The following is a 12,346-nucleotide window of genomic DNA, read 5'->3' on the forward strand; positions in this document are numbered from 1 at the left end:
ATAATAACGTATCATTACTATATTATGGAAGTGATATAATTGGTACACACAAAATAAACTATCATTTATCCATTTGTAAATCCCATACCCGTCGTACAGGTCAGTTTGTTTGCAATTGTACATGTGTTACATTTCGTCGCTTCATAAATGAATGCCCTACCTCATTATACAAGAGTGTCGCACAAAACTAGTGAAAATAGCAGATCTACAAACTCACAACGCGTCGGGTTGTGAGCTTGTAGATCTGCTATTTTCACTACTATAATTCTTTTTTCAAAATAATAATAAAAAAGGACCGGTTTTGTACATATGAGGTTTCCACCGACAGCAGGCATTTGTAACCCTCAGTATTGAACTGTGTGGGTAGGCCGCTACCTGCGTCAGCTGTGTTGTCGTGTCTGTAATGGCCTGATGGTCCATCTGGTGGTCCCTGCTGTCCATCAAGGACATCACATCTACAGCAGCAGAGTGTGGGGGTCGGCTCTGGACATCTCTGGGTAAGGCAGGACACCGGCTCTCTGTGAAACCACACAACGTCCCTTAATGATAATGATAATAAATGTATTTGTATAGCGCTTTTCCAATAGCAATAGCCCTGAGTTGCGAAAATTCTAGTTCACTCTCATTTTGTGGTTGAAGTGACAAACCTTCAGGCTGAAGCAAGCAGAATGAACCGGGACACTGCATGCTCACTCTGCTGTGACCTTTACAGGTTTGTTTACATAGAAAACTTCACCCATGCTTCATAACAGATCTATTTTCTTAACGTCCAACGTGCAACTGTTTCAGTGTGAGCAGGGCCATCTATTTTATAATAGTTCATAAATTCACTTCATGTCACATGCTTCCATTTTATCCAAGATTGTATACTACATAGTATGCATAATAGACATTATTTTATATGCGATATCAAAACAGGAGTGAGACAGTATGAATTAAAACCTATAAGAGAAATCACCAGAAGGTGACTGCATAGTATAAAAGGCGGCCGCCTTTAAAAGGGGCTGGTCAGTGAAGTTTTGTTTTTGGCTAAGCAGAGTACTTTCCAAAGTTGAGAATGTTTTTTTTTTTTTAAATGTACATATGACATGGACCACTACTTTTTATCAGCTGATCAGAGGCTCCCCTCGTAGGCTTGTCTGAAAATGCTTCCCATTTCACTATTTTCAGTTAAAAAAAAATATCTTATTTGCTAGATTCATCATGAAGTTGTATTTTATCACAGGCAGGCCTATTAACATAATATCGTCTGTCGGCTGGAAACCTCATATGTCCAAAACTGTTACTTTTCAGGATACAAATTCAAAAATAGGAGAAGTAGCAGTAGTATTATGTTATAAGTAGTATGATCAAGTAGGGAAATAATAGGTTTCTGCCCGACAGCAAATATCGGTAATTAAGAGTTGGACAATATCGGTATATCGGTTATCGGTAAAAAAGCCAATATCGGACAACCCTAGTTATGACCATTAATAAGCTAGGTCCAGCAGCGTGAGCTCCAGGTGACTCAACAGCAGCTGTGTGCCCGGTAGGAGAGCTGACAGGCTGGGAAGGGGAAACCCAGAGAAAGAAAATGTGTTTTCATTGGTATACCGATAAATAGGAATTTAAAGTACACTATACAACCTGGATCGCTATCGATTGGTTGATCATTAAAATAAACGTGCTCAGGCCCGGACCGCAGGCCTAGCGGTCTGGGCACCTAGGCTCTAATGTAGCCTGCCTGACAGTGCATCGCGGGTTCAAGTCCCGTTCCCGACCATCTTTACTGCATGTCTCTACCCATCTCTCTCTCCCTGTTTTCCTGTCCATCTCCACTTTCCACTATAAATAAAGGCAGAAATTATTTTTTTAAATAATAAAAAAAATAAACAAGCTCTGAAAATGCGCGTGGCCCACTGGGCTGCAAACACTTTCGAGATTTTCAAGTGGGCCGCTGATGTACGGTATACATTTTAGGCGAGAATATGCCATGCAAGTTGCTCAATCTTAGTTTCACATCTACACCTAGTTAGTTCAAATCTTTGTCATCCATATCCAGCATAGAGTTATTTTCCACAGAGTCTACCAGTTTCTGAGAGAGCGCTCTGGGCAGGAGGAGCCTTTCCTTCATAAAAAGGCTGACAGTGTGAACATAAACTAAGGATGCATAATGGAAGGCCTCGGTGACATGTTGTCATAATATTGTTTGATGTCTGGACGGGTTGTACCCAGAGCTAATGTAGGGGAAATCCTGCACAGCACCGCGCCGTTTCCTCTTTGATGTGCTGCTCTCTAGCAGGGAGGCCCAGCACTGTCAAATCCATGCCGTCTGCGAGGAAACCTTGTATGTCCAAAAACGGTTACTTTTCAGGAAATGGAAAGAAATACAACACGTGGCCTGGACTGCTGGCACCTAGGATCCAAGACACCTAGGATCCAAGACACCTAGCTAGAACCCAAAGTAGCCTGACAGCGCAACGCGGGTTCGAGTCCCGATCCCGACGGCCTTTGCTGCAAGTCTCTCCCCCTTTCCTGTCAGACTATTATCCTACCAATAAAGGCATTAAAGGCATAAAAATACAAAATAAAACTGCCACATCCGGTGGACGGCAGGTGCAGGACCAACAGTGGATTAATATAGAAATAATAAAAGTAGATTAACGTTAATCTACAAATAAAGCCTTGACTGGGAGCTTCATATAAATTACAGTGTGCAGACCTTTATTATTTCTATATTAAAGCCACAAAAACAAATCTTTAAAAATACAACATGTGTTCCAGTTATTATTTATCTCGTGTTAAAGCGGCACTGTGTAATGTATGTTTTATGAATACATTTTAATTTTGTCCATGTTCGTACAATATAACTTTTATAACAATTGGGGTGGTTGTCTCCCTGCTCTTCTGTTGAGACATTTACGTCGCGTCAAAGGTCACGTCTCACCTATAGACACCAGTGTTCATTTTGTCGACTAAGACTAAAAGACTAAAAGACTAAAAGACTAAAAGACTAAAAGACTAAGGTTTTTGATATTTAGTCGACTAGACTAGACTAAGACTAAACCATTTTCAGACGACTAAAATAGGACTAAAACTAAATGGTGTGTTATTCAAAAGACTAAGACTAAGACTAAATCAAAATTTGCTGTCAAAATTAACACTGATAGACACAGATCCGACACAAATATTGACCTTATGGTCAAGATTCAATTCATCCCCTGTGCAAGTAGGAAGGCTCTATTAAAAGCTCTATTCAAAATGTCAGCACTTGCACAGGAAACCAGGTTCAAATCTGGGGTAGAAGAGGAAAGTTGCATAGTGCAGCTTTAAATACAAGCTCATTTCAATTCAATATTCAATATCTATAAAACCCACAGACAGACTTAAAATCGCTTTAACTTTCACTTAAATCTTGTTTTCAGAAAAATAGCGGATGTACGTAGATCCGCATTCTTTTTCTGCTTTTGTGTGACACTGTAATATGACGAAATAGGACATTAGTGTACGGGGGGGGGGCATAAAAAGTTGAAATATGGAGATACATGGTTTCTGCCCGAAAGCAACGAAATATGGCCAAGGCTGAGTGGCTAAAGAGGCCCGTCTTGGCATCACAAGGTCAACCGGGTTCGACCCTCGGCACGCCTCCAGGCTACGTGTCAGTGTCCCTGAGGAAGAAAAAAACACAACTTTCTAATCCCCTTGTATACGACTGTAACCAAACAGATGCTCCCGGTTGCATTTGTTAATGTGGTTAGCAGCACCCGTATTGAAAGATACACCATTTCAGTTAGCACACTGGTTCTCCACCGGTGGTCCGGGGGACCTTGAGGGGGTTCCAGGTGGTCCCCAGCTAAATGATGGAGAGTTGGTAACCAAATGGACCCTTATTGATCTTTAACTCTTGATACGTTTTCTTGATAATTGAACTCTTGAGAACGTAAAATTAAACCATTTTATGCTTTCAAGAGTTGAATTATTGTTAAACATCTGCATTACCTAATTAAATAATTGTTATTTTGATCAAGTTTATCTCTCCTATGGTACCAACATCAATACAGCATGGATTTGTGGACAAAATCGTATCCAACGATAACAAAATATTCTAAGTTTTGGGTCTGAGAGTCTAAATCTCATCAAATGGTGGTTCCATGGCTCCAAATGCCGAATAAATAATGGCCCTCGATATGAAAAGGGTTGAAAACCACTGAGTTAGCAGACTGAAGGCAGTGGGAGACTTTCACTGTCACACAACCGTAGAATGATTCTGTTGTTGAAGCGGCCATAGTTCCAATAACACCAGACGATGCTGAGTTATGTCAGTGAAACCAGACAACAATCTGCCATCACCGGTCCAACACAGTCTGGAGAAACAACGGTGAATCACACAGCTGCTACATTGGAACGTTGCAGGAGAAGATTAAAATCTCCAAAAAGCTGACGAACTTCAACACAGCTGCGTTCAATATTCAATCATTTATTGGCAAAACCAACGTACAGTTGATTTGGAATTTGTGACCTTGTAAGATAAGCTATTTACACTATTAATTTCAATACGTTTTGAAGTATAAAATTGAATATGGCCTATTTTTGCAATTTATTTTGATTATTGGTACCGACCGGCATCAGTCATTTCTTTGTATATTGAAGTTAATTTTCATAACAACAGCCAGATGGCAAAAACAAAATTAAACTATTTGTGTGACTTAATCTTCAAGTAAAATGTCATGATGGTGACAGCCCTGGTTGTATTACGGTGTGTAAATCAGGTAATGTAAGGCACCGTTTCCCAAACAGTGGGTCGGGACCCATGCTTGGGTCGTGGACCCATTTGTATGGGTCACGAGTACATAAATATATATATATTGTTTTTTTTCGTTTGTACTACGATTATTTTTTTCTAAATTATCATTTCAAAAGATTTTCTAGATCTAACATTTTCAGAAATTAAAAACAAAAATCTAAAAATGTTCAAGAGAATTTTATGTATAAAAAAAGAAGAGAAAAAAAATATGAGCCAAAAAAATAGAAGCAGTGAAAATAGCCGATCTACATGCACAACGCGTCGCATCGCGGGGAGATGCGACACATTTCTCTTTTTGGGTCTCCAGCTAAAAAATAAATTGGTAACCAGTCTAACCACTGATGTAAGGCGAGCATTGTGCCCACTGTCCCACCACACAGTGTGTGTGGGGGAAGGGGACAGAGGGGACACCAGCCTGTCCCCATTCCTGTCTTTGTGCCAGCGACGCACATTCCTGGACCTCAGAGACCCCCGTGCCCCCCCATTCACCCAAAACTGTGCCCCTACAAAGACTCAGGAAGGAACTAGAAAGATACATTGAAACTGCAGATAACCCGGGGACCCCCAGGGGGTTCCAGGGGGGTCCCCCGACATTTTTTGTTAATAGAGCATCAAGATCACTTTGACCAATTTAACCCCTATAGGCCTATGCATCGGCTATTTGAAAATAGCCGATCTACAAGCTAACAGCTTGAGCTTGTATTGCATTGTAGATCATCAAGATGTTTTTTTTTTAAACTGGAAAATACCTGAAACACAAATCTTGTATGGGGGTGCACGACACGAAATATTTTCAGATGCGAGGCTGTGGCCTAATACATGAGAACCACTGCTGTACATGTATCCCTTTCTGAGAAGGCCTTACTAATGTCCTTTCTTCTCCTCTCTTTTGTCCTGAATTTATTGACAGGTTACCTCTATATACTGTGGATATGAGCTGTAAAAACAAGGATTCTGTTTTCAATACTTTTACGTTTACAAACTTTGTTTTTTCCTCAGACAATTCAATAATTTCACTTCTAAATTTGCAGATCTGCAAGCTCACAACGCATCACATCGCAGCCGATGTAACGCATCACATCGCAGCCGATGTATATAGGTTTAAAGTGGTGAAACCGAATTTGATGCTATACAATTTAGCTGGGGTGTCGGGGACCCCCAGGAACCCTGGACCCCATTTTGAGAACCACTGCAGTAGATCGATCAGTACCTGGTAAGAAAGACTTGAGCTCCTCACACACATCATCATCATCGTCATCATCTTCATCCAGGGACAGGACTAGATGCTCTTCAAACACCTACAGTATAGATCGTATAGAACAGGAGCAGTGTGAGAGTCAATCTACATTATTGTTAGTGGTGGTAAAAGTACTTTTGGAGTTACATCATGGCAAGGTAACACAACCCAAACCTCTACCAAAGTGGTCTTGCCCTTTAAGACTATTGTTAGAAACCAATGGTTAAAACTGTTTAATACATAGAACGTTCAATGAGAGTTCAGACCATCCGGTTTAACCGTACAATAATCACGAGAATAGCTACATGCGCCTCTAAGCATCTGGTTTCTGGGAAATATGGGCCTGTTGGATAGGCTGAGATCTTGGTAAAATGCTAGGAACAATGATATATTCTTATTAGTCAACCATGGTTTGGTGGGAATATGTGCCTTAATGACTGAGGGGCAAGGCCAAAGGGTTATTATAGCCAAGATTGCAATGGAGCCAGATTGCCATGACCCGAGAACATACTGTAATCCCAACTCGGTGAGAAGCCAGGCTTGATGGAAGATGGCTTATTCTGGGATACTACGATGAAATAAGCATGTAAGGCTCACCAGACGGCTCTCTCGAAGATTCTAGAAATTTGCGACACCACAAAAATAAATAAGTAAATGTTTGGGTTTTGGGTGTGTGGGGTAGCTTTTTCCAACTTGCTCTGTACCTTTGAGTATCTTGCGTTACTTCAATAAAGATAAATCTATTGATACTGCTAGACCAGGGGTCTTCAACGTTTTTTCAGGCCAAGGACCCCCCCAACTGAGAGAGAGAGATGAAGCAGACCCCTACTACATATTGCAGATTAAACTTTTTCAGAGATTTCATATCGTTTCATTGTTTTTCACTTGATCCGTCACCACTTTGTCGAAAATAGCCGATCTACAAGTTCACAACGCCTCGCACTGTGGATCTGCTATTTTTTGGCTACAGTTCTCCTCAGAATAGGGATGCTAGGGTTCAAGTGATTAATGTAAAACACAATGATCCTATCACACAAAGATGTGGGTTTCCCCCTGTAGTAACTCTGAGTGAGGACCCCGACCCCCTATTGAGGACCCCTGTGCTAGACTGTTTGTGTGTCTGAGTGTCTGTTTTCAGGTTCCCGGTGAATGTTCTGGCCCCCGGAACCTCCAATAACCATCTGTGTTCAGCAACGACCATCATCCATACAAACAGGTGTCACACATGGCTCCATGTTCAGAATGAAGCAGATCATTACAACACAGCATGTGTAAAGAACACTCACGTTGTCCAGCAGGCCACGCTCTTCCTCACACAGTTTCTTGCTGAGATCTAATAGAAATAAAGGAAACATAGATTCAATTAACGTATTAATTCCTTAATCTTGGCATCCCTATTTTTGGCATCATAGGCGAAAATGTTTCAAAAGAAAATAAATATAAATTCAAAAATAGCTGATCTACAAGCCGATCTACAACTGCTGTTTAATCGTACAGCCAAGTATAAGCTCACAGTGTGTGCGCTTGTAGATCGGCTATTTTCAAACAGCCAACGTAAAAAAATGAAGGCTAAAGTCCTTAAACTGTTCTTCACTTTGCTGGGGACCCCCTGGAACCCCTTCAAGGACCTCTTTGAGAACCACCTGCCACAGAGCAGTACGTTGACGTAGAGTTCAGTGAGAGATTGTACATAACATACCATAACGCAGTGGTTCTCAACATTTTTCATAACCAGAACCCACAAATGAATACGCATTTAGCCAGTTAAAACCGGGAAAGAAACCGTGTCATTTTAGATTTTAGCGGGTGGCTAGTCAAAAATAGCAGATATACAAGCTCACATCTGCTATTTTTGAATACTTTGGAAAAATGAAAAAATGTTGAATCATCTTGACACAAATCTTCTCTTCTGTGGGTCCGTGGCACAAAACATTTTCAGATGAGGGTCCGCGGCCAAATATACTATATAAATGTGGGGGTCCTCCTTGACACGAAAACGTTTTGAGGACTACTGATTTAGATTAGTAGAATCGGCCTCAGGTCTTAATGGGTTAAAGTGATCAAAGCGACATAATGATTAGTTGGATGAGGTAAGGGCCAGTACAGAGGTGCACCTGCACTGCATGCAGGGACGCAGCATGCCTTCCTGATCGCTGCGGTCAATGACAGGCCTGCCGTCTCTGTGGTTACCATAGGCAGCCATTAGGGGTCAAAGACGATACATGTGTGTGGTGTGCGTGTGTGTAGGTGCGCATGGATTAAAGCTAGTTTAAATCTCAAGACTGAAAATGTCCTAATGTGCGATTTGTCAAACCGTGTTAAAGGATCCCCCACACACACACTAGCGCCGATTCCTAAACAATGAATACAATATGTAAAATTAGGCTGCTTTAGTAATATTGTTCCTGCCTTTCTACATACTGCCAACCATGTGAAGAAATCACAGATTCAGGCTTTAACCTTTGCTTTTATATGAAATACCCGAGACGATTAAGATATTATGGACGATGCTTCCGAACATATTGCTAGTTTGAACACTTCAAATGCTCTAATCTTAAAATAACCGAAAATAGCCTTTCTACAAGCTCTCTGAGAGCTTGTAGATCGGCTATTTTTGCTGCGCTACATGCTTCCATAGAAGACATGCTGGCTTCCATGGAATCCAAGTGACTGAAATCAGTCTTGGCGACTGAGAACTTTAATCCATGGGTGCGTGTAGGCTGTATGCATGTGCATTTACAAAAGCGCCGACACAGAAATATTGAAATGGGACTCCAAATTAGATTAGTTACATTTCGCTGAATTCTGGGGTCTTAAGGAGAAAAAAATGTGTTAAGTATTTGCTAATCCAATCCAATCCAATCCTCTTCTTATCTTCCCTCTCTGATGAAGGAGTGCATCCATAGGCTCTTGTTTGGTTTTTGTTTTTTTTCCCCCACACTTTTGCTCAGCAGTCAGCGGGGTTTCATTCACTTCCTGTTGTGTCAAGAGTGTTTGGTTCAGGTGGTTTGGAGTGTCCGTGGTTTCGGCTTTCAGTAATGATTTTCTTGACCAGTGAGTGGATCATTAGCCAAGGCCAGGGTTTTCCCCTCATCTTCCAATTGAACATCTTATTCAGCATAGAAGAGGACACAGATAATAAACAGTTTTGTAAACAGATAATATGCAGTACATACGCTTCTTTTTTTTTACCCCATACGTACAGACGAACATAGCAAAGGGTTTGTACTTTTTGTTCTTTTTTATTACGATGGGTAACCCAAAACCTTCCATAACCTGAAACCATGAGTTTCTATGATGGGTCTTTGTTCATGTGTCCAATCATCTTTATTGTCACATCACAGGTTTACAGAAGTAAAAAAAAGTGGGTGAAATTATTTTTTGTGCATAGTTCCCATCGTATCGTTATTTCGAATAGCGTTATTTTCGAAAACAAAAAAACGAATTATCTACATATTTACACATGGTACCTGAGATTCAAAGTATATGTTCTAAGTTCCCAGGATTCAGGGTTAGCACCACCTCCTGAGCAGGGCCCAGATCAGGTTCTGAGAACCTCATCTGAAACCCAGTCGTAGCATATGGAAACCACCCCAGAATGTTATTATACATTTTCTATCAATTACACACCCCGTGAAACCTTGCATTGTTTTGTTTTTGTCGCATTCGAGCCAATCATTTGATCGGTCAGTAGATGACTCTTTGAGTTTCCGCCGGTCATCAAATTATTGGCTTAGGAATGCGACAAAAACAAAAAAAATCTCCATGAATTCAAGGCTCCATGGGCTGTGTAATTGATAGAAAATACGATTTTTTTTTTGGGTGAACTACTCCTTTAACCTGGGACCTCCGGGAGCTCCTATAGACGAATCCACAGACGCGCTGCCTGTAGGCAGCCATAGCTGCGGTGTCAACGCTCCTACACCGCGACACAGCAGCAATGGCCGCCTACAGGCAGCTACAGGCAGCGCGTCTGTGGATTCGTCTATAGGCTCACTAGCCACTCAGCTAAGGCCGCCCAAGAAGCTTAGTTCTTGTGGCTGAGAGGTCATTTTCTTTCCCACAGTCAGTGGTGCAAAGTAACTAAGTACATTTACTCAAGTACAATTTTGATGTATTTTTACTTGAGTATTTCCAACTTTCAAGACTTTTACTTCTACTCCACTACAACTCAGAGGCACATATTATACCTTTACTCCACTACAATTATTAGAAAACTTTAGTTACTAGTTACTTTGTAGATTTTAATTATTATTACAAAACATACATTAACCACTTCAGCCCTATATACATTTCGGCCATTTGAAAATAGCCGATCTACAAGCTCACAATGCGACCTGTAGATCTGCTATTTTCAAAAAATATTTGTATGCATTTGAAAACTTGAAATGGGACATTCTGCATAACGAGTACTTTCTACTTTTGGTACTTTAAGTACATTTTGATACCAATACTAACACAGTATTTCTACATTGCAGTATTGATACTTTTACTTGAGTAAAAAATGCGAGTCCTTTTTCCACCACTGCCCACAGTGCCTGTAGATGACAACAGGTTCTCAGGGCGGTGTACCGTGTTGCCAGATTCTTTGAGAGAAACAAGCAACCAGGTCTAGGAAAACCAGCCCAAAAGAAGCGACTATGGGCCACATGAGTACTTTAACATGTACATCAGCTATTTGAAAATAGCCGATCTACAAGCTCACAACGCGTCGCATCGCGACGCGTTGTGAGCTTGTAGATCGGCTATTTTCAAATAAAATCTTGCGAGGAAATTATAATAAGCAGACCTGGCAACCCTGGCGGTGTACCGCCCACATGCCACACTGACTGGTGTACCTTGCTTCATGACATGTGCTTTGACCTTTCACCCTCGACCTGTCCGGTTTGGTTTACACCTGAAAGGACTTTCCTCTCCTCCTGAATAGCTCAGTGATCTTGATGGCACTCAGGTTACCGGGACATGCCGACGCTCCGCAACAGCGCTAACAGTGATAAAGAGGGAGTGTTCTCTGTGTGTCTCATATAGCAGTGGTTCTCAAACTTTTTCATGTCAAGGACCCCCAAATTGACACTAATTAGCCCGCGGACCCCTATTTCAAAAGATAAGCCAGGGACCCCCATAAGAGAAGATTTTTTTAGGGCTCTAGCAGTGATTCTCAATCATTGTAATTTAAGGACCCCCAGTTTGGCATGCATTAGGGCTACGGACCCCCATTTAATGGCATTTCTATCTCTTGGACCCCAATTTATATTGTAAAATCTATGTCAATTTAACTCTGAGAGTGTACAAATGGAACCAAATGGACCCTAACGGGTCCATTTGGTTCCATTTGTACACTCTCAGAGTTACAGACCTATAAGGGCCCATTTGGTTCCTGTCCATCATTTAGCTGGGGACCCCCTGGAACCCCCTGAAGTACCCCTGGGGGTCCCCGGACCCCACTTTGAGAACCAATGTCATATAGTACTGTATGTATAGTACAGATGAGGGAGAAATGTATGTGAAAAAAACAACATTGTCTTGTAATTGTGTTGGGTCAACACAAATTGTTGAAGTATATCGATAATATTTGGAAACTGTTCATTTAAAAAAAAAACACATGAATCTTCTCTTCTGGGGGGTCCCTGGCACGAATCATTTTCAGATGGGGGGGGGGGGGTCCACGGCCAAATATATATCAATTTGGGGGTGCTTGGCACGAAAACATTTGAGAACCAGTGCACTAGACCCCCTCACTGTCTGTGTGAGGCTTCCAGGTCTCAAAAGTGCATGTGTCTTTGTGATTAGGGTTAATGCCCTGCAACTCTACTCTAACAGCCCTCTCTATAGCAGTTGTTGACAGTCTGTTCTTAACAGACAGTCTGATCACATCCTGCAGTGACATTCTCACAGTCACCTGGGAAAAGAGTTGCTCTTCTGTTTTTCTTCACACTAACACACGACGAGCATCACCACCGTCATCAGATGTTTGCTTTCAACCACAACGTCCAAATCTATTTATCTGATGTTTTTTTCCCATAGAAGAAGTCACTTCAGTCACTGTTCCTACTGAAACACCAGTCAGTTGAGCAGCGACTGAAACTCCTGTCATTCGTTCCCCAATAACAAACCCTCATGCACAGTCACTTAGAGCATTGGTTCTCAAACCCCCTCAAGTACCCCAGGGGTACTTGAGGGGGTTCCAGGGGGTCCCCAGCTAAATGATGGGTAGGAACCAAATGGACCCTTATGGGTCTGTAACTCTGAGAGTGTACAAATGGAACCAAATGGACCCTAACGGGTCCATTTGGTACCATTTGTACACTCTCAGAGTTAAATTAACA

At 41.5% G+C, this 12,346-nt stretch overlaps 1 protein-coding gene across 4 annotated transcripts in view; it reads right to left on the reverse strand.

The window, feature by feature from the left end:
- arhgef28a (Rho guanine nucleotide exchange factor (GEF) 28a) overlaps positions 1–12,346 on the reverse strand; it is a 111,688-nt gene that overhangs the window by 72,466 nt on the left and 26,876 nt on the right. For all 4 annotated transcript variants that reach the window (XR_014600033.1, XR_014600034.1, XM_084047593.1 and 1 more), the window contains exons 9-11: positions 7,307–7,353; positions 5,994–6,081; positions 376–518 (exon numbers count right to left, since the gene is read on the reverse strand). Coding sequence is in view for 2 of the 4 variants with exons in the window: in XM_084047593.1 (XP_083903719.1) it covers positions 376–518; positions 5,994–6,081; positions 7,307–7,353 (278 nt within the window). In the remaining 2 variants the exon portion in view is untranslated. The remainder of the gene's footprint in view (positions 1–375; positions 519–5,993; positions 6,082–7,306; positions 7,354–12,346) is intronic.

The sequence above is a fragment of the Gymnoscopelus microlampas genome (assembly GCF_963454915.1).
Source record: "Gymnoscopelus microlampas genome assembly, chromosome: 21".
NCBI classification, from domain to species: domain Eukaryota; kingdom Metazoa; phylum Chordata; class Actinopteri; order Myctophiformes; family Myctophidae; genus Gymnoscopelus; species Gymnoscopelus microlampas.